Source organism: Drosophila ananassae, chromosome 3R, assembly GCF_017639315.1.
Source record: "Drosophila ananassae strain 14024-0371.13 chromosome 3R, ASM1763931v2, whole genome shotgun sequence".
Classification (NCBI taxonomy): domain Eukaryota; kingdom Metazoa; phylum Arthropoda; class Insecta; order Diptera; family Drosophilidae; genus Drosophila; species Drosophila ananassae.
In genome coordinates, this window is record NC_057930.1 from 22,313,537 (window position 1) to 22,336,050 (window position 22,514).

Genomic DNA, 22,514 nt, shown 5'->3' on the forward strand with positions numbered 1-22,514 from the left:
AATGAAATTTAACCAAACAAAAAGTAGCTACAAATTGTTAGGTTTCAACATCTGCCACAGGTTTGTGTCTATGCTAATCAGCTGTTTCTGTAAGCTATTGTGAACGGATGACAGTATTTTTTTTTGGTATTTTTGTATGTGGTTTGAGGCTGTCAGTTGCAACTGAAAAAGAGGAAGACTTGGAGCAGTGCAATTTATTTTTTACTGTTGCTGCATTTTGGCACTTTAAAGCGCTTTTTTGATAAAAAAAAAAACGAACAAAGCAGAACTCAGTGCTGTGCAAATTGAATAATGCTCCACTTGTTTGCCGCGAGAGGCAATGGATAGTTGTTTTTGTCCGCTGCAGCGCCAAAAACAAAATTTCCAAACCAATTAGAAAGAGTCGGCTGCGTAGATTCGAAGATTATGTTAAAACGCTCGTTGAAGGTCCTAATTGCTCTGGGGCTGAGTTTGATGTTCACGGTATCGCTGGTGAAAATAGTGCTATTGATTTGGTCCTCCTCGCATCCTGCCGCCCCCCACAGCCCCCCGCCCCTGCCCACCGTTGACGAATGGCTGGATTCGGAGCAATTGTCCTCCTACAAGCAATTATTCCGCGATAAAGGTGAGTGACACTCCCCAGATTAATTAAGAAATTTAATTTTACACAGAGCCATTGCATTGGGACTTATCGGACGTTTAATGCCATTGCTCTGCCTTTTGTTTATATTTTTTAATTTGTTGTATTTGCTGGCCTTTCTCTCTCCCGCCCACCTCTAGCTCGGATGTGCTCTCACGTGTCTGGTATTTTGTTGATGGCTTGAGCTTTCGCGAGCTTTTCGCTTACAGCTTATTCGCACGTGTTGAGATTAAAATAGTTTTATTTTTCTATGAATAAATGTGTTTAAAATGCATAGCAAACGTGATGTTGAAGTTGTTAAAATAAAAAATAAATAAATAATAAAGAAAAAAGTATATTTCGATTCAGGTTCCACCGAGATTTGAACTCGGATCGCAGGATTCAGAGTCCTGAGTGCTAACCATTACACCATGGAACCTCACTGATCGTGCTCTAGTCTTTACAGATATAAAATTATCTGCTAAGAATTGAAAGAAATATTATTTTTCTATTTTTAATAAATAGATAACACATAAACCAAATAAAATATTATTACATAATAATAATAAAAAATAAAAAGTAAATTTTATATCAGGTTCCACCGAGATTTGAACTCGGATCGCAGGATTCAGAGTCCTGAGTGCTAACCATTACACCATGGAACCTCTTTGAAAGATCACGCCAAGTGGCAGTTTTCTAATGAAGCCGCTTGATCGTAGAGGCCTACACGATCATAGAAGAGAAAGTTGACTAGAAATTCCCATCTATTTTTAAAAATATGTCATGTTTCTTTGATTGGCTAAGAGCCAAAATCAAAACAAGTTGTTGCTAAGGTATATGGCTGATAAACTAATCTGTGTCTTGAAGGCGGGAAACTTATTTAACCCTTTATGAACTTGTGTACCTAAATGGGTTTCTATCTTTAAAGTATATTATTAAAAGGTTTTTTTGTTAAATAAATAATGAAAAAGATTTAATAAATACTTTTTATTTTAGTTTTTATGCTTACATAAAGTAGTGCACAGTAGGAAAATTAAAGCATCAGATTCTCTAAAAAATCAAAACAATGATTAAGTACAGGGCTTAGCCAGACCCTTTTTGTTTTGAAAATTTCGTAATAATTAAATAAGCTAATTAAGCACATGGTGCCGTGCCTAATGATAATGTAATTTTAATAAAGCGCGCCAAACAAAAAACAACCTGCTGGATTTTCCAGGAGTGTGAGGTTTTTTTTGGTGGTCCGAGAACCAAAGGATGCAGTAAAAGCTTTTCACATTCCGAAACCGAGTCCTTTCTGGTCGTCGTAACTGGTCGACTCCTGTCGTTGAAGCATCCGAACGTTTTCTGTGTCACTCGGGTTCGGTTTTCGGAGTCTGGCTTTCGGTATAAAATCAATCGTAAATGTCCTTAAATGCTCAGTTTTGGTTTTACGTTGAGGCGCGCTGGTTTCACATTTCGAAATCGCCTGGGAAGCCGCCGCGTTTTTTTCCCCCGTTTTCTTTGGTACAACAGCAAAAACAAATAACACAAAAATTCAACCCAAGCAGGCCTAATAAATTGGGCCGAAAAAACGCCAAAAAAGTTATGATTTGTTGTGTTCTATCGCGTTTAGTTTTTTGCTCCAATTCTTTCGTTATTCTTATTTATTTTTTTGTTCCTGTCCACGCAAAAGTTGTCAAAACATTTCGTGACACCGAGGACAATACGGCTGTAAGGCAAGCAGGACGATGAAGAAAAAAAATATAGCGTTTTTTTGGGGCAACCCTAACCTATTTCTGCCAGCACGTGTTCCTGCCCCACAAACCCCACACACACAGACTCCACACAGAAAATCATACCCACTCAGAGCTAATGATCCATAGCTAATCTCTACTAATACGCGATGGGCCAAAATTAATGCATACAGAAAGCAAATTTCGCGCCGAACAATTTTCCACATTTTGGCATATTAATTTTTTATTGTCTCGGTGTCGGTGTGTGTTGTGGGGAGTAAGAGCGGGAGTTGTTTTTCCCCCATTTTGTTTTCACACTTCAGTGAACAGTTATTTGATGGGGAGCCTCCTCAGCGGCCAGGATACGCCTCCGGTTGTGTGTGTTTCGGCTCGTGTGTTCCATTATCCTATCCAAATAAACTGACTGACTCATCTTCGGAGCTCTCACTGTGTAAACTTGCGTGTACAGAGGGCCAAAAATATATTATTACGATTATAATTTACTAATGAAAGATTATTGATTTCCGAGGATTTCCGAAGAGTATAATAATTAATAAAACAGAATAGAAAGTTATAAAAATATTTTGTTTAAAAAAGTATTTTAATCTCTAATTTATTTTCGTAAATTTGTAAAAGTGGATTTCGTTACTCTCTAATTGCATCTCTAATTCATAAATTTCTTACTGTGTAAGTCTGACTTCCTGTGTGTGTCTTTGTGTTGTCCTTACTTGACTGTCAATGGTTGTCGTTGTTGTTGTTGCGGTTTTTCCTTTTTTATTTTTGGCTCCGACACATCGACTCGCTCATAAAGAATTAATTGGCAATTAATTTTGATGACACTCGTCTCCCCTTGGCACTTCTTGTCCATTTCGCACTTGACCGTCTCCGTCTCCGTGTCCATGTCCACGCGAACTCCTGTTGTCGCAACTCTCGAATTTTCCCCTTCTACACACGCGCTTAACCTTTAAATCCCATTTACTTTTGACCTGCATATTAATTAATGAGTTAACAGCACGAGAGGAAAAGGTTCTCTTGTGCGGTCAATTATGCATAGAGTGGTGTTTGGGGAATAATTCGTATTTCGAATGTATTTCTTTACAAATGATTATGGGAAAAAAGTTGTTCCTTACATCATTTTTAATTTAAAATTAAAATTAAAAAGAAAAATAAAAAGTATTTCCAAGGTTCCACCGAGATTTGAACTCGGATCGCAGGATTCAGAGTCCTGAGTGCTAACCATTACACCATGGAACCGCTATGGTCGGTCACTGCCAGATCGTTCCCTTCGACTTCCGGCGCCTAAAATAGACTTTAAAAAGTTGAGAAATTTGATGGAGCTGAGGTAGGCACAAAAATATCTCGTGCAAAAACAATGTGTATGGCAAAAATTTGCATATTTCTGTAAAAACCAGAAATGCCAGAAGAACAATACGGCTGGCCCATCGACAAGGGACAAGGGAAATGGTAAAAAAGCCCGAGCACAATTGGCCCATAGGGGGATGGGTGGGCTGGAAAGCAGTTATAGGGTCGGAAGCATTTAGTTTGTGCGACAAAAAGAGGAAATAATCGTTTGGTAAACATTGACCAATGTCCGTCGGAGGCAGCAAAAGCAAACAAAAATATTTCCATTTCTTCGAAAACCTTTTCTCTTCTTTTCCGTTTTATTTTGTTTGTTTTTGTGTTTTTTTCATTCCTCCTGCCTGAAAGGAAATTAAAAGGAAATTGCGCTTGTTTTGAGGGGGGGGATTGGGCCGAAGTGGGCCGGAGTAGGCTTGGAGTACGCGGCTGAGCAAATTAAAAGGCTTTTATCCCCCAACTGAGAGCCTGCGGAGACTCGCAAGCAGTTAAAAATGACACAAGTGGTGCAACAACAACAAGAATAAGAGTACAAAAGCCATGAGCCAGACAAGAACAACAGCAGCTACACATGTGCAAATAATAAGAGGCCTCACTGCGGGCTCCTTCCTCCCATCTCCTAACTTTCACTCACTTTCTTTCCGCTCTCGCCCCTCTCCCTCCATCTCTCTCCCTCTCTGTCTCTCGCTGTGTTGTAACAGTTGCAACTGCTTTCGCTATGTAGGCCAAAGATGTCAGAGCGGAAGTCCTTCCCATGCCTTTTGTCATCTCTCTCGCACAAATACTAACCACAGTGATAATTGCATAAAGCAAACAAAGAAAGATCACATGGAAGAAGATAGGCTGAGGAAGCTGACTAAAAAAGCGAAAGAGAGTAAGCAGAGTGTTTTAATTTGCTGTCTACTTGACTTCTAATTTAGTGTGGCTTCACTGTACCTATCTATTGTGTCTCGGATGCATCGCTGGCGGCGCTCTTCTGCGGTTAGTTATCATTATTGCCATGGCCCTCGACGACATTTTGTTGTTTTCTGCCTACTACCGTTGTTTCTGCCCTTTGTTTTTGTCGCATTTGTCAGCCACAATTATTATAATGCAGCAGCCAAGTTTCGTTTCATCTCGCTTTCGCCCATCCCTCGCCGTCTCTTTCTTTTGGGGAAATTATCGTATTGTGGGCTGCCTTTTGTGGCGTCCTTGGATGGGCGGGCGAACAAAGCGTATGAGGCGGAACAAAAAAACATTTGCGCATTTCAACGCAAAAGATTATATTCTACTTGCATAACAACAGAGCCAGCCACAAAAACAAGGAAAAACAGTTTAAAACTTAGTTTATGGGGAAAGGATAAAGACTCATTAAGATGATATCCTGGCATAGTCTTGAAAAAATACAATAAATATATATTTCTTTATTAATTAGTTAGACTAATCTCTAATAAGATAACAAATTCCATTTTAGTATAATGATCTCCCAATCAATATACCCCAAGTGTACCCAAGGTACCAACATTTTTGCCGCAGTCTCTCAATCTTCCTCTCTGGCTTAGTCATTGCCCCATCTGCAAGTTTTGTGCCCCAAGAACTGGGCATTAACATAAAGTTTGTATTTCGACCCGGCTTTCCACTAAAGAAATTTGTAGTCATAAAAGTTTCAGTATCATGCCTATATTTTCCCCTGCTGGTATCATCGACCTGAAGGACTCGAGAGCTCAAAAAGCCTCCGGACTTGTGACAAGTTATGGTTAGCGTAGGCCCTTTTTTCTGGCGACTAGTCTATTTTTCACTTGTGTGTGTGTTTTTTTATTATTTTTTGTGAGTCGTAAAAAAACAAAATATGAATGGCATGAGCCAACATTTACTTTTCAAGGAAGACAAAGGGCCGGAATAGAGAGGGGAAATGGAAAATTATAGGCAGATTGGACATGCACTCGGGGAAATTGCATTAATTTTATATTTAAATTGAAAGTGTTTTCTTAAAGAAAGCCTTTACTGGAGAAAAATATTACAAAGACCCTAAAACAATTCTATATAATCTAATTAACGAGATTTCCCTCAGTGTATGGGATGTGTGGGGCCACTTGGCGACCCCAAAGTAAATGAACAGCTCACTTTCATTACAAATTCCGACAGTAAACACACACACTGGGACAAACAAACGCCCAGACACACAGAGAAAGTTTTGTCAGCTCACATTACCAGACATCCTTGCAGGACACTCACATACACACACACACTTACAATCGCATATTGGTTGAGCAAACAAAAACAAAAATGGCGCCATCAATGGCCACCTTTCCCGTTCATCGTCATCAACGAGAAGCTTTGGTCGGAAGCTGCCGCTTGGCTTTTGGTCCTGTTACGAAATTATTGACTGTGGCAGGACTGTGGCCAAAGGGGCGGGGCTAGTGTGTGTGTGTGGCCTAGCGCATAATTTTTGCTCACGTTTTTGCCCCACTGTCAGTGCCGAGAGTGCCATCAATAAATATTTGCCCTGTCCATGCTGGGTATTAGGTTTCCTTACTTTCTTCCTATTTTTTTTTAATGCCTGGCCTCAAGATAGGTGGCTTTTGCACATCGATGTGGCAGCCACTGACAGGATTTGATTGCTCAACGGAGAATGGTAGGGACTTGGATTATTGCTGAGATGGGCAAGATTTCAATGGCAGAAGGAGATTCAACAAAAATATAGCATACTTATAGGGATCAAGAAAATTGAAGTCTTAAATCTGCTAGAAAATTATTAAATATCTTCCATTATTAATATTAAATCTGGTTTATAGTTTAATATATTTGTCAATTTATAATCTATACTTCAGTTCAATTTATTTAGAAAATCTTGAAACACTTATCTTGCGATTTTTATTGACATATAAATTTATAACTTTCTCAGAAAGTTCATGTCACTTTATCCTAGCTCTCTATTCGCTGTTTTTGTCCTGCCTGGTGGAAACTGGCTTGTTTATTATCCTTGTCGGGATGGCACGCGCAAATCGTTTGTAGTTTTTATTGAGCTGTTCTCAGCAATTTCTCTCAACGCAGGAAAAACTACCCTATCGCCTTTCGCCACCTCCCGTCTCACACACTCGTCTGTAATTGAGTCTCAGCTGTGTAAATAAACATCAGGACACAAAGTATACATATATGTATATATAAAATGAAGTAAAAATAAAATAAAAATAAAAAAAGAAAGGGGGAAGAAAGACCTGGCACGCAATGTGCCGAGCTAACTATACTAGATCTGGAATAGTTGTCCTTGTCAGGTCAACAACTACAAGGAGCTATTGTCTTGCCGGTTGCTTTTTAGTTGCTCCTTGCACTTTCAAGTTAATGACAGCAATTTGAGGCCAAAAAGTGGGAGGTTCATGGGGGAGGAGGTCCTGTGTGTGTGTGTGTGTGGGTGTTTGTGTTTACAATGCCATCAAACGCGGCTGGCCCTCTTTCCACCCCCATCCCTTGTGCAGTTCCAAGGATGCAGATCGACGATGTTGTTGTTTAGTTGCTGTTACTGTCATTTGGCACTTGCCACTTGAAAATGTGTTTCAAATTAAGGGCCCCGTGGGGCAAAAGCGGGGAGTGTCAGGGGCGGGAAAATTTTCCTGCTTTTCCAGCCAGCTAATGGCGGTCATGAAGGCAGTGGATTAGGGAAAGACAGAGAGTGTGCCGAGGAAAATAACTGAATTGGAAATGGAGAGAATAAACTTTCATTTTGATTTAAGCTTTTGGCAAGTTCTATATATTTTCTTGGCAGCGAAAGAGCCAGAATTACGGCCAAATTAGGGGGTAGAAAAAGTTATGGCGCTTACAGTGCGTATCTAAAATATAATATCCTTTTTGTGAAGATATTTCACAGTTTCATAGCAGACTTCGGACTATCATGTCATATATTTAAAAATAAAATTATTAAAAGACATATCCTGAGGCTTAATTTTTTGTTCCTCACTGTATTTAACTAATTCTACTTCTGGCAACTTTAGTTTTTGAGTTTCCTCAAGGCAAAGGCATTGGCCTATTCATTTCATTCCATTATAAATTTTCCACTTGTTCTTATTTTTTTTTAACAATTTACGTTCATTTATTTTTTTCTCAAGTGTTTTCTGTTTTTTTTCGATAAAAAGAAAAACTTTTCCTCAACTTGTATAAAAAGTGTTTTGAATTCATTTTACACTGTATGGATATATAGAGTTTTGTTACCAAACACCACGCCCCCGCCTTTGGCAACTGCCGTCGGTCGTCGTTAGTAATCCACAGCTATGCCCGAAATATGTCAAAACTTTGCGAGCGAAACTTTTTTAATAAATTAAAAATTACAAAATAAAACGAAAGACAAAAGAAAAGGAAACTAAAGGGCAGTGGCAGTGGCAGACATGATTTAGTTTATGGATATACCCTTAAAACTAATACTATTAAAGGTGTAATAATAATTTAAACATTAAGTGCTAAAGGAAGTGAGTTGAGAATGTGGTCGCCAGAGTCGGAAATTAATTCCATTGCCATGGCCACCACCATGCGCCATTCACAGTCATCGTCCTCAGGTGAGTTATTCGATTAAGCCGCAAAATGTACGTACCTGGCTGAATGGAAGGGAATGGCATGAGCCAGGTGCATCAAATTCAAATTTGGTTTCCTTATTTGGTTTGGCTAATGCGGCGTATGCGCAATATGCCGCTCATTTTCAAATGCTTCCGATTTGATTTTATACGAGAGGGCTATAAAGGTCCAGAGAAAGAAATATTTGGATTTTTAGATTTAAAAAAATTATAAGAAATAAATAAAAATATATATTATATAATATCTATTAAATATTTGAATAAATGTTATAGGTATTGTAGTTTTTAAATTAAATTTCAAGAGAAAAGAATCATGCCTAACCTTCACATTGTGGATAACATGGACTTGACTTGCCTTTGAGTATTCCAATTTCTAATTAAAACGAAAGTCAAGTGCGGTTCGAGCTGGTTTTTTCCCTCGATTCGTTCGTTTCTTTGATATGGCTTGCATGCCAATGACATAACCCCCCTGAAAGGAAAGGGGGTGCCCCAATCTGGCAAGCCAGTCCGAAATGCAAAACGCAAATGGCCAGCAAAGTGCTCTTATGCACGTAATGTATAAGCCGTATTTGTGGCAACGAGTATGGGGGGTATTGGTGGTGTTTAGGCCTGGCCAACAGTTATAGAAAGGGAAATTGAAATGGCAAAGAGCTAGCCAAGTGATGCAACATCTGCAGTGCTTGGCTTTGGAAAATATAAAATTGATTTCAAAGGAAATAATAGGCAATGCCGCTGAGAGAAGTTCAATTAAAAAATTGTCACAACCAAGAAGCTCTTTTTAAATTCCACTATCCTGGCAATTAATTGAAAGCCTTTAAATACTGATGATGCCTGACCTCTGACAGGATTAATTGCCTTTTTTTAATCCATTTTTATTGACTGAAAAGAAATGATTGCATTAATGCACTTTCGCTGTTTCCTTCTCGGCCAATTAATTCAATGTCAGTAAGTGTCATTGTGGGCTGGAAAGCCTTCTTCAATCATTCGTTTTAACCACGAAATCCTTATTAAAGGGTACTCTATAAAGAACATACTTTTTTCAAGAAATAAATTGCGTTATTAGCTCCAGAGTTTACTTTGTATTGTACTTATTCTTGCTGTATGCATTGCAAAGTGAATTATAACTTGATCCTTGCTGATTTATTTCTTTAAAACTTTGAATGTGAAATATGTGCAATAAGTAAATAATTTCAGCCATAAACAATTCCCAGCCAGGACCTTCAACCGCGCACACGCACACACACACGCACTCACACCACCAGCACCCGCAAACTCACACACACTCTCAGGTGAAAAACAAACTGGAAACTTCAATTGGCAAATGCCAAAGTGTTGCAGCTTCGTTCGTGTAAATTTGTTTATGCGAATTTTCATCCTTTTTTTTGCGAGTGGCTGTCAAAGGGAGAGGGCTGCCGAGGGGCCATATCATGTTTTTTGTGGGCTTGGAAAACATTCCATGTTCAGCCTGCGTTCGCTGGATTTCCATACCCTCATGTCGGGCATTATAATTGTGAGCAGGTGTTTGCCTTTCTGCCAAGGGTGGAGCTTCCCGGAGGCCCCGAAGGCAAATTCCATATGAAATGTGCCCTTGGGTTGCTTTCGGGAATAGATTTTTGAGTGTCAAGGGTTTTGTTTTTCAATGTTGGGTTTAAATGGTAAATTTTAGGACATTTTTATTTAAACGGCTACCGAAAACAGGTTTAATGAAGGTTGAGGATAGTTAATAGTTTAGAATATTATTCATAATAGATGATAGTACTTTAAAAAGGTATAGATATTAGCTTAATAGGTAAATAATAGGTTTTATAAGCAAACAAGACAAAATAGATTAAAATCGATTAAAGGTTTATGAATATCGATTTCATAAAAATAGTTTAGTGGAAGTTATGGATAGTTGGTTGTATAATTCTTGAAAGATACATAAAACAAAAATATTAAAAGTTTCTTCAATCGTCAAGGGTATTTGGATCCTGCTCACGTACAGTTACCTGGTACCCCGCCTCTCATACCTCTCACCTTTTGGGCCATTAATTGCCGAGGCCCCAGAGAAAGCCTTTCTCCATTGCAGTCTGTGCTGATGGCAGTTGGCAAATGTTTTCTGCCATGTTTGCCAAGCGCAGCACATACACACTACCACTCACACATACGCAACTAATACTACATATGTATATCCGTGTGTACACAATGCATTGCGACGGGTGTGTGTGTTATGGTTACCTAAACCGGTTCATGTTTGCGGTTTTTGGCTGGTAACCCTGCATCTCCTGCACCCTATCTGCCCGTATCCGCCCTCTAAGTGCAACATTAATACTTTGGCATTATGGTTTTAACCCAATTTGGCTTCTCTTTGCCCAGTTAGACACAAAAAAAAAAAATGGAAATAAAATGCAAAAAAATACGAGTAGCGGAGGTAAAAGTTGCAGGCTCATGTCAGTGGATTTTTCAGTGCTTTAGGTGGGCGTTTCATTTGGATATTTCACCCTCGCTTACCCCTATCAGTTATGTGTGTGTGAGCAGGCATTAAAGTTGCAAATTGGTTTTTGTGGATTTTCGCGTATAACAGCTTTTCGCCTGCCAGCTAGAAACAAAAAGCCTAAGCCGGCGCCGGAGCGCTTAATTAAATTGCCCGAAACAGACCAGAAATCAAATAACGAAACTATACCAACTGCGATTATGTGGGAGAGTGCAAATTGTGATTAAGTTCATGCCTGGTTGGGCCTTAAATTAATGAATAAATAATACAATTTATGCTGTCCTTCTCTCCACTCCATCCCCTGTCTGCCGGAAGTAGGTTAAGGGGCCTGCTGCAGTTCAGAATTCAGTTGTTTGCATAACAATTGTCCAAATGCATATTTATGACATAAATTCTCCGCTGATAGCCAGAGAGCTGTAATGACTTTTAATTCAACAATCGAAATTGCATTTGAATGGGTTTTTTGTCAAAAGTGCGCTAGAAAATAGGCCATGGTTTTGTGAATAAATGAGACATGAAATATTATGAATAAAAAGTCCTGCAATTGCATAACAATGAGCTATTTTATATTCATTTTACGTAAATACTGTGCTGTTTGCTTGTGTAATTGTATTAATGGCCTTTTTGACTTTTAATTAATTTATTTCTGTTTTAAAGCAATGATTTTTGAAGGCCTGTTTTAATGAAAATCTCATAAAGTTATTAAATTTTAGTCATTTGATTTAATTCCTTTGCTTTCCCAACTCTGACTCAATTATAAATCAATATATTACAAAATTGTAACAGCAAACTATTCATGCCATGTCTCCCTGGTCCTGGCAAATTTCGAGAATTTTCGCCCTCACTCAACCAACTGACATTCCAGAGTGTGAATTATGCTCCTGGCTGATGCATTTCCCACCCTTTTTTGCCCCAAAACCATCTGCGGTCTCCTAATGCAGCCAGCCAGGCAACCCGCAGCGCCAAATGTTGCCACGACACACCATTCCCATTCCCATTTCCATTCGCATTCCCATCTGCCACAGCTCTGGCACTGGCTCCTGTTGCCAAGGGGCACTCAAATTAAGCGACATTTAATGTCACGCCTTCAGGACGAAAGGGGGCGACGGCGGCCATGTGGCAGAGGTATGTGGCCCCTCGGTAAGGGGCATGGGAGGGCGCCAAACATCTGTTTGCCTTCAAAGTTGGCCATGCGGCTTGTGCGGGCTGCCCGCATGAGAAAGATGCAAACTTGCGGATGCCACAAAAATGTAAAGCAGCCAAAAAAGGAGCACGTTAAGAGGGGGCAGCATGTAGTACGTACGTAGACAGGTGCAACAGCTGTGGTTAGTTTGTCGATGGTCGAAAGAAGATTCCAGTCAAAAGTGCAAGATGAGACCGCTTGTCTAGCTTTTATCTTGCACTGAAACAAAAATGGCTTAAGATTAACTCAGATTTTAGATATTACTAAATGGACAACTATAAATATTTTCTCTAAGTGTGCTAGATTTTTCTTCCCCTCCCTTGGCAGCTTTGCCTTCATCTCACAGCTTAACTTGCCCTTTTACAGCCTATTTTCTTGCCCCTTTTGCCTTGTCGCCTAGTAAGGACCTTGTTATCCTTCGCCTTCTGAGTTCCTGCCTCAGTTTCTCCTCTGTGGCATCATTTGCTGGCAATTTCTATGCCAACACCTTGGCTCGCCCTCCCTTGCCCCACTGTCTTTGTCCAAATGTTTGCCCCAAAGTGTGAGTGTTTAAAAATTTTATTGCAACGCTCATTTTGTCAGTCAGGCTTTTAGGAAAACTGCAGCCCAGGGGGGCAAAACGATGTGATGATGGCTTCTTTTCTTTCACTTCCTGTGTCTGGCCCCTGTCCCTGTCTCTTTTCCCGTCTCTATTGCTGTCTCTCCCCGGGGGCCAAGGCTTTGCAAGTTCAGTGTGTGTGGCAAGCATGTGCATAATGGGAAAGAAATGTTTTTCCCAGATAAATGAAATTGTTTCCATGCCAGCGACAGTTGACGACTGTCTAGATATATGCCAGATTTCAGATGGACTCTATTTTGATTTCTTCAACTTATCAAGCTATAAGGAATCGAGATACAATCAGGTTGAGGCAGTGAATTCGAAATATATTTTATCTTTATTCTATACTGTATTGAGGAAATTGGACAAAAAATCTAAAAAAAAATGTGTTCTTCGATTTTGATGCAGATGATGTGGAGAATTGATCCACAAATCGATTAAGGTATTCCGATTTGGAATCCGATGCGTATTGGCCAAGATATAGCCATCGCAGTGGGCCATATTGTGCTTCCCATGCATTTTCCACATTTTAAAGGGGATGGCCCAAGAAATTTGATGAAAAATTTAAAAAAATATTGATTTGTAGATTTTGATGCAGATTTGTGGAGAATCGATCCATAAATCGTTTAAGGTCTTCCGTTTAAGAATCGGATAAGTACTGGCCAAGATATAGCCATCGCAGTGGGCCACATTGTGCTCCCCATGCATTTTCCACATTTTAAAGGGGATGGCCCATGAAATTTGATCAAAAATCTAAAAAAATATTGATTTGTAGATTTTGATGCAGATTTGTGGAGAATCGATCCACAAATCGTTTAAGGTCAAGAATCCGACGAGTATTGGCCAAGATATGTCCAGGCCATTGTAATGAAAATTAAAGTTGTGGGCATTTTTTTCTAGTATCTGAACTTGAAACGTTAATGCTCCGTCGAAAAATATCCTTTAAGTCGTATGACCAGAGAAAGCAAATAAACATTACCTATGTATATATGCTTGTCGGAGATAGTGTAAATATATAAACACTTCCACATCGCCTACCCACATCTAACTGCAGTTGGCCCGCATATAGTATTTTGGCTACAGATTTCTCCTAAATTGCGAAATTTATATTGAAAGCAGTCAGGGACGGAAGGTGGGGCCGAAAAAGGGGGCTACATGAGGGCTGTGAGCCCCCTTGAGAGCCCACACAGAGAAACAGAGAAGGCGAAAAACAGAGAAAGAGGAAGCGAGAGGCAGAGCTCGGTGACTGTTGTCGTTTGTGTGCCTACACTGCGTATACGTAATTTGCCGAGACTGTTGCCAAAGTGGCATTTGAATTTATGCCGCCACTTGAGGCAAGTGTGACAGGCCCTGGGTGAGTGTTTCATATATATATTATATATATGTATGACTAATGTATAAATATGAGTGTGTGTTCTCAGTAAGTAAGCAAGAGTGCGCTTTATTTTAAATTAAATATGTAAATATTTCTCGCACCCACAACTTTTGCTTATGCCACTTTTGTGCTACTTGTTTTGTTGCTGGATCTGGCCGGCTTGCTTGTCGGTTGCAGACAAGAAGCATAAATTATTGTAAGCAGATGAAATATTTGTGGATGAATTTGTTGCAGCTGGCGAGCGCAGTCAGCGGACATTGTTCACCAACTGGTGAAATATATTTTTCAACCGAAAGGATTTAAGGAGCACTGAGGGAAAATATTCAAAAAAAAAATAATAAGTTAATGTGGATTTCTATTTAGCATTTATGTTACATTTTAGATGTAAGGTCCTGTTTAAATATAGTTCTAAGATCAAAAAATAAAAAGTGTAGTTTCGCCAAGTGTAGTGGAGAATAAGAGTGGGCGAGTGGCACACACAGGATGTCCTCGGTGGAAGCTGAAGCTGGCAATTTTATCATTTTTCACTTTGGTAAACAAACACAAAAGCAGAAACATCAGTGAGGGAGTGCCGGAGTGGGGCATAAGGGGGCTAAGGAAAATATTGCGGCTTTTGTTGTGGCAACCTTAATCGCTTGGCGTCCCTCCTACACCGCCCCTGCCCTCCGGCCCGGCTCCTCTGTGCGATCGAATGTCATTCAAATTGTAATTTCTGCAGCCTCCATGTTGGAGAACAATCGATAAAAAAAAGGATAAAGCAAAGAGCACAACAATGCAGGAATAACAATGGAGGGAAAGCATAGGGACTATAGAGGTGAAAGGCGAAAGGCTTTCAGGGGAAAACGGGGATAAGAGAAGAATGCGGAGCAGACAGTTGGAAAGCAAACAATAAACAGCAAAATCATTCCATTCTTGCCATAAAAAAAGGGCAGACACGATGAGAAAACAGCACGTTGAGAAAACAGCAAATGTAAAAGATTTTCTTTAAAATTTAAACTTCTGAAGTAAAAAATTCAGTCTTCCCTTTAACATATAATATATTTTTAAAAAATCCCCAACTCATATAAAAAAAATTAAGCAAACTATTAGCTTTTCTAAAAAGTGGTGTATCCCCCGAGCAGGGCTCATAAAATTTCCGGTCCTTTGGCTAATAGGCCAAGTTGGCTCGTTCGGCAAACATTTGCTTAGCACTCTGTGCTGCCATCCTGGCGTTCTCATTCTCGTCCTAATGAGCGAACAAAGGAGCTTAAGAGACGGGGCGGGGAGAAGTCTCCATTATTACTGGCAAAAATTCGAAATTCAGCAAGTATCCTTTGAGTTGTTTGTCAAAATTAACACAAAAGCAAATAGGCCCCGACTCCCACCCACATGGGTCAGCTGCAATGCACGCCCGAAGATGCCGCCCTGAGACCGGACCTGATCCTGATCCGCAGCTATGTCACCTATCGGGGCTTCCAATCCGATGAAATCACCAATTATGATATCGAAATGATCATTTCCAATATCAGAGTTGGGGGTGTCCTGAAGTCCACGAAGGGGAAGACACTTCCTTTGGTGGAGATGAAGTTGTGTTTTGGTGAGACAATAGGTAAGAATAGATTAAATAATTGCTTAAAGCTTTAAATAATAAAGGGAATATCTATTTAATACATTTTTTTAATAAAGTAACACAAAATATCAAGTATACGCCTACTATTACCTTTCAAAAAAAAACTTTCTAATACAATTGTTTGCTAATAATTGCTAAATTTAATTATATTACTCATTAAAATAATATTCTTAATATCTTTTAATGATATATAATTGAAAATAATATCAAGTATACGCCTACTTGGCTTTTGACTAACAAGAAAAGAAAAAATGTCAAAACAATCTTGGGGATAATCATTCCAAAAATGCTCCTTTTCTTTTATCAAATAACATTGCAGCCATCTATGATATACTAAGCTCTTTTAATTACTTTTATTTTCAAGTCATTAAGTAACTTTTGATCAAGGATTTATCCTCTTTGGCAGTTTTTGTCCCTTTTGGGTGTTATTTCGGTCTGTTGGCTTAGTCACTTAGGACATTTATTTACCTGCCTCCCCCACATCATATCTGCTTCAACTGTCAAAAGTCAGCCTCATCATTCATTCCGGCTGCCCTTCGACCCTGCCACTTGACATTTATCATCGTCTATATCATCATCAACATCACGATTATCATCATGGTCTCTGCGCGACGCGAATTTAACCTTCAGAAGGCATTTTCATTTAGCGCAAAAAGAAGGAGCTTCCTTTGTGGGTGTTTGTGTGACTTTTCCAGCAATATTTTTCGCCCCATTCCGGCATCACCGGCATCACCCCCTTAACGTAATCCGCTCCTCTGTAGGCCTTAATTAAAACCGATTAGTAATTCCTGTTCGAGCAGAGGGGCCAAAGGTCGTTTGCTGCAGCAACTGCCATCATTAAATATGCAATGGAAATACTTTAATTATACAAATAACCCGAGATTAGGGGCTGGGTCTGAAAGAAATGCGAGTGAAGGGCGAGAAATGGGAAAAGTTACTTTCCATTGTTGGCACTTTTGACTTTTCAGGCTTTTTTTTCTCGGCCAACACAAATATACGTATTTATATCGCGGCGTTCAAATCAAACGGAAGTTGTTCGTTTCGCGCGAAATATGAACAGCTTGGGAGGAGGGTAAGTGGGAAAGAGGTCCTCTTTGGAAATACGAATGAAATTGGTAACGAAATGAATTCGTTTTCGAATGTCAGGCACGCAAACTTTGCCCTACCATATTTGCTTGGCCACTAACCATCGGCCTCCTCCACGATAAATTCTATTATTTGTACTTTCTTTCCCTCCTGAAAGCGACAAAAAAAAAAAAAGAATAGGAAACCTCCTAAAAAAATAACCACAATTGGTCTGGGGTTCGTTTGCACGTTACTCGTTTTGTGGTTTAGCCTGGTCGGTATTTTTTACCGCCGTCGTCAGTCCCAGGACGGAACCAAGTTTTTTGCTTCTGGCTTAGCTGGATTTTGCGGTGTGCGTAGTGGGAGAACTGGGCTTAAATGCTTTGGTCAAAACGGGACTAACTAGCTGGTATCTCTGACTTTAGTGTCCTTCCCGAGGGGTTATATTTTCTGGTTGAGATTTGAATTTGATTCCACGGATAGTTGATTATGGTTTCCCCTGGAAACTTATTTAATAGAAGAGGTCCTTGTTCACAGTTTTCTCTTGAAAACTAAAGTTAGTTTTCTCGGGAAAAGCTAACAATTTTTTTCATGAATATTTTAACCATAATTTTCTATTTTCTCCTTCACTGCCACTTTTCTTGGAAGTTACTTAGCATACTCAAGCCAACTTCCAGCCTGGTCCCTACTCCTATTTTTTATTTATTTATGCCACCATTCCTTACCATTGTAGCCCTTCTAGGGCGAGCTGTCACCCACTTGATTTTTTTATGCGGCAAAAGAGTCAAAGTTACACCAACTAAAATACAATAATGGCGAATGAAAGTTTTTCGTCTTATTGGGTTTGGGTTTTGAGTTGGCGGCAGTGCAGGGTTAAGCCTTGTGGAGCCAGGGGATTTAGGGGGTTAAAGTGATAGCGGCAACTCCTCCTCCTCGTTCCGATTTTGGCCAACGATAAGCGACAGGCGACGCATAGAGTTCTTTCTGTTCCACCATTTGGGTCTATTTTCGGTCTGGCATTGGTTAAGTCATACAAAATTGAAATATAATTGATTGGTAGTTGGCCCAAGGTGAACGGGTGGAGGAGGAGCTCGGCTATAGAGGAGGACTATAACAACGACCATTATGACATTGACGTAGTCGCCGGGCCAAATTACTTAGTTGGCCTGTTATTTTAGACACCATCGGCTGCGGGATGGCAAGTCATCGGAAGTTGACATGATGATGGAAAAGTTTTCACAAAACTTTAGCCATTAAACTCAATTACCAGAAAAGTTGGCCACTATTTACGATTCACCTTAAGAGCAATTTCCCAAGGAAAGTGCAATTTTCCTTCATATAAAGTTTCCTTTTCTCCTCTTCAACTGCAGCAATTAAATATTTAATAAATATAATTTTTTTTATATTCTTTACAGGCATCTCGTCCCTGTCGAGCTGCGGCGATCCTGAGCGCCTGCCGGAGTTGCCGCCATTGGACGAGCAGCGACTGCAGCGTGCTGCACTGCATCTGCAGCAGAAGCTGATCCTGCGCGAGTGGCTGCGCGAGCACCGGCTGCAGCATCACTACCAACGACTCCTGGCCGTGGAGGTGGCCTCCCTGGAGGACGTCTACTGGCTGGAGGACTCGCGGGCCAGCAAGATCCTTGGGAAGGACTGGCAGCTGTGGTCCAGTGCCCGGCAGAATCTGCCCACGTCCAAGGCCCAGTTGGACGCCTTGAAGGCGCAGCTCTGGTCGACGGTGGTGAAGAGCAGCCAGCACCAGGACGCCTGGACATGGGGTGGCATGCTGGTGGTCTCCGTCTCCGTAGCAGGCCTGGTCACCTTGGCTGCCATGACGCAGCCAGCTCTAGCCCCAGAAGCGCGGCACTCCCTACTACAGTATGTGACCGGGAAGTATCTGCTGCCCGCCAACTGCAAGGTCCAGTGGGACTGGAAGGATCCGGCCTGTGTCGGCGGCACCATGTGCTTCGTGGTCCGCTTCTTCCAGCGCAACGGCCAGCCCTACCCCATCTGTGATACGGATCAGTTCTTCGTGGAGGTCACCGAGGGCACCCGCAAAGTGGTGACCATCAGCGAGCTGGGCTCCTCCACCGATCCCAACAACGCCAACATTGCCAAGGTGAAGTTCACTGTCCGCACGGCCGGTCAGTACAAGATCTCGGTACTGATCGGAGTCAGTCACATCGCCGGCTCTCCCTTCCTGCGATCCTTCCTGCCCGGCGCCATCGATGCCCGGCGATCGCGATTCATTCGTCCGGCCAGCACGGTCATCTGCTGTGCCGGATCCCCGACCCTGATGCACATCGAGCCGCGGGACGAGTTCGGTAACTCCTGTCTCTTCGATCAGAACCAATCAGACGAGGCTCTTCAGGTGAGGATGATCCGATTACTTTAAGAACAGAGAGTATAGTTTATGGAATTTTTAGGGCTACCAAGTAGCCGTCTATGACCTCCATGGAGTGGCGGTGGAGAAGCTGCAGCATGCCATTACCTTTGCCTACGACAAGGTCAACTCCCGGGTGTCGGTCACCGCCTTGTTTCCGGAACCGACGTGCCTCCGGGCGGTGATTAGTTACCGGGAACAGCAGCTGCCAAACGGAGACTTCGACATCATTGTACTAAGTAGTAAGTTTTTCACAAGATTTAGTTTTAATCCAGAAGAGATAATGCTATCCCTGAATCCCCAGGCAGCGACACCACCTTGGTGCACAAGAACATCGCCTCGAGGAAGCACAACATCTGCTACGAGGCCAAGCTGCTGAGCATCTTCGGAGTGGCCAAGAGCAAGCCGAGGAAGGTGCTCTGCTATGTGGGACCCAAGCAGGTGAGTGGTCAGCCAGCTGCTGCAATGCTATCCCATGAAAGGCGAGGGCTCAGAACTCTCTGATCTTCCAGGTGACCATTAAGGAGATGATACTCAAATTCATTCCAAAGAGGATCGCCACCTTCCGGTTGTGTCCTTCGACCAAGTTTCACTTTCTGCCGCAGCTGGTCTCCCAGTTACATGGTCCAGTTTTCATCATCGACGATGGAGCACAGCCCAAGATCGAGTTGGCATCGAAGGATCGGAATATTATTGCGGCCACTTTCACACATTTTCTGCTGAAGAACATCGGCGGCTCGGAGACGTTCAAGGATAAGCAGGACTTTTTCTATCACGAGGTGCGGAAGTTCCATGCCAGTTATTACCACGAGAAGATGGCCTTGAAGGTGCAGCGGGATAAAATACTGGAGAGCAGCATGAAATCCACCAAGGGGTTCTCGGTGTCTGACTGGTGTGGCAACTTCGAGGTGACTTTCCAGGGCGAGCAGGGCATTGACTGGGGCGGCCTGCGCCGGGAGTGGTTCGAACTGGTGTGCAGTTCCTTGTTCGACGCCCGCGGGGGTCTCTTCTGCACCTTCCACGACAAGCACCAGGCTCTGGTCCATCCGAATCCAACGCGGCCGGCTCATCTCAAGCTAAAGCACTTTGAATTCGCCGGCAAGATGGTGGGCAAGTGCCTCTTCGAGAGTGCTCTGGGAGGAAGCTACCGCCAGCTGGTGAGGGCTCGATTCAGTCGCTCTTTTCTGGCTCAGTTAATCGGGTTGAGGGTACACTATAAGGTAAGGGAGTCCCTTTAGGATCCTATTTAATCATTGAATCAATTCCTTCTCTTTCAGTACTTTGAACAAGACGACCCGGACTTGTATCTGTCAAAGATCAAGTACATCCTGGACACGGATCTGGACGCCACGGACACCCTGGAGCTGTACTTCGTGGAGGAGTTGTACGATGCCAGCAGCGGGCAGCTGAGCAAGACCATTGAACTGATCCCCAATGGGGCCAGGACTCGGGTGACCAATGCCAGCAAGAATCAGTATCTGGATGCTTTGGCCCAACAGCGACTCTGCAATAGTGTCAAGGACGAGGTGGACAGTTTCCTCAAGGGTCTCAACTCTATTATACCTGATAATCTACTTAGCATTTTCGATGAGAACGAACTGGAGGTGAGTTAAAGAATTAAATCTAAATATTAAATATTAAATATATTGTACATTATAGCTGCTCATGTGCGGCACTGGGGAGTATTCCATCAGTGACTTTAAGTCGCACCACATTGCCAACGGCAATTCGGCCGAATTCCGACGGGTTCTGGCCTGGTTCTGGGCCGGAGTGAGCAACTTTAGCCAGACGGAGATGGCCCGACTGCTGCAATTCACCACGGGCTGCTCTCAATTGCCGCCCGGTGGCTTTCAGGAGCTGAACCCGCAGTTTCAGATCACGGCGGCGCCCACATTTGGCAACCTGCCCACGGCGCACACATGGTGGGTGAACTAGCTGGCTAATTTCCCATTTTGAAAACATTCTGAAGGATAAACTTTTTCGATTACAGCTTCAATCAGCTGTGCCTGCCGGACTACGAGAGCTACGAGCAGTTCGAGAAGTCGCTGCTGCTGGCCATCAGCGAGGGCAGCGAGGGATTCGGCATGGTCTAGGACCTCCCTGGGATGGCCATCTCATTGCTTTTAGTCTGCTACAGCTACTGTGTTCCTCTGTCTGCGCGCTTTGAGTGTTTAGTGCTAGAAACTAAGTGAAACTAGTCCGTAAGCCCTCGCCTAGTGATAAATGCCATTAAATTGCTGCGTTGCCTGAGTTTTGTTTTGTGCCGCCTAGAAAGCCCAAAAATTATTACTATTATTAGTATTAGAATTAGTATTATCTCTTTTGTGGTAAATCCAAATCGTTAAGCAATAATAGTCGCGGATTAGCCGGCGGATTAGCGAGCGTAGTTGTAAAATCCAAAGTCAAAATGCAAATTAAAACTGAATATATATCATCATCAAAAGGAATGTGATAATTGTATTATAAACTAATGCAACCTAAGCGTAAATGGGATACTCTTTTAACTACCACTTCGGTAAACAACAAAAATAAGTAGCCATTAAAGTCGAAACCAAAAACCAAAAGCCCCTTTAATTAATTGTTAGATGTGCTGTGTAAAAACAAAAAACAAATCGAAAAAGAAACCCAAATCTATGTAGCATATTGTACTTAATTAATAACTAATTGTAAACGTTACAAAATCGAAACATTCACAAAAAGAGCAATGTTTAAATGCATTTCTTCTTTCGAAAAACCCAAAAGAAAAAACAAGTTTTGCCAAAATCTTGGCACAAGTTAGATTTAATCCCTCTACCCGCTGTGCTCTCTATAAGCAATATGTGGAAACAAATGTTGAATGGTATAGTAGTTCTTAAATGTTGTTGAAAATCCAAAGCAAAGCTAGAATCAAATAAATCAAATAATTTAATATTTAGTAAACGTAATGGAATTGTAGTTGTTGAAAGAACTCTAAAATAAAAGCTTATATCAGTCGTGTGGAGAAAAAAGCTATGGTTCAAATGGTTAAAATTAATAAAATAAAAAACAACTGTTTAGAACGGAGATTAAAAGTGTTTTATTGGATATATGTATTATTTAAATATAAATAAACACCTTTCTTGTAATTACTTTTTTATGGCTTTCGGGAAACCGGAAACTTTCTTCGCGGAGTTACCGAAAGGTCCCAAAGTCAATGATCTCGTGCCGGGTTATGCAAGTGCCTGGAAATATTTTTAGTGTTAAACCTGCATATTTATGAGCTCGGGTCTTCCATGAAAAGGTGATGTGTACACACCAGTGAGAGTTGGGAGGAGCGTGAGTGACAAATTACAGGCGCCCATTCGAAAATTTCTAGACGTCGAAAAAAACGCGTGCTCTCATCCACCCGATGCGTGTGCAACTAACTAAACAATTATTAGCAACTAATTAGAGTATTTGTTTGTGCATTTTTAGTGCCAGCAGGAAGGGCTTGAATGCGATCAAAGGAGAAAGTGGAGGTCTACCTAGAAGTGCGCTCAAAAACTGTCACTTTCTAGCGAGAAACACGCGCCAAAAACGCTGAAAAGATACTTAAATGAAAATCTCTCCGGGCAGGGTCAGGGCAGCATCTTCAAGGGTTGAGTAATACTACTGAAAGTGAAG

At 41.5% G+C, this 22,514-nt stretch overlaps 1 protein-coding gene and 3 non-coding genes across 8 annotated transcripts; 1 reads left to right on the forward strand and 3 right to left on the reverse strand.

Moving 5' to 3' along the window:
- The first annotated feature begins 118 nt into the window (after nucleotides 1-118).
- Nucleotides 119-21,880, forward strand: LOC6497418 (apoptosis-resistant E3 ubiquitin protein ligase 1). 5 transcript variants are annotated; one of them, XM_014906214.3, is made up of 8 exons: nucleotides 119-604; nucleotides 17,926-18,881; nucleotides 18,937-19,135; nucleotides 19,198-19,334; nucleotides 19,388-20,113; nucleotides 20,171-20,497; nucleotides 20,553-20,815; nucleotides 20,884-21,880. In XM_014906214.3, exons 1-8 carry the CDS (start codon nucleotides 406-408, stop codon nucleotides 20,984-20,986), a joined length of 2,910 nt encoding a protein of 969 aa, XP_014761700.1. In that variant the 5' UTR covers nucleotides 119-405; the 3' UTR covers nucleotides 20,987-21,880. The 5 variants fall into 5 exon arrangements, with proteins under 5 accessions (XP_014761700.1, XP_014761703.1, XP_014761702.1 ...); XM_014906217.3 differs by having other exon boundaries at nucleotides 19,406-20,113; XM_014906216.3 differs by lacking the exon at nucleotides 119-604 and adding an exon at nucleotides 8,011-8,192.
- Trnaq-cug lies at nucleotides 966-1,037 on the reverse strand. The gene has a single exon. It is a non-coding gene; the product is annotated as a tRNA-Gln (tRNA).
- Nucleotides 1,192-1,263, reverse strand: Trnaq-cug. The gene has a single exon. It is a non-coding gene; the product is annotated as a tRNA-Gln (tRNA).
- Nucleotides 3,493-3,564, reverse strand: Trnaq-cug. Its single transcript has one exon. It is a non-coding gene; the product is annotated as a tRNA-Gln (tRNA).
- Nucleotides 21,881-22,514: the final 634 nt, after the last annotated feature.

Bases quoted from the DNA above. Each gene is read 5' to 3' on its own strand.
- LOC6497418 (XM_014906215.3), top strand. From the start codon at position 15,205: ATGGGTCAGCTGCAATGCACGCCCGAAGATGCCGCCCTGAGACCGGAC. The intron at 15,425-17,925 runs GTAAGAATAGAT...TATTCTTTACAG, and splicing joins GTGTTTTGGTGAGACAATAG to GCATCTCGTCCCTGTCGAGC. The intron at 19,136-19,197 runs GTAAGTTTTTCA...CTGAATCCCCAG, and splicing joins CGACATCATTGTACTAAGTA to GCAGCGACACCACCTTGGTG.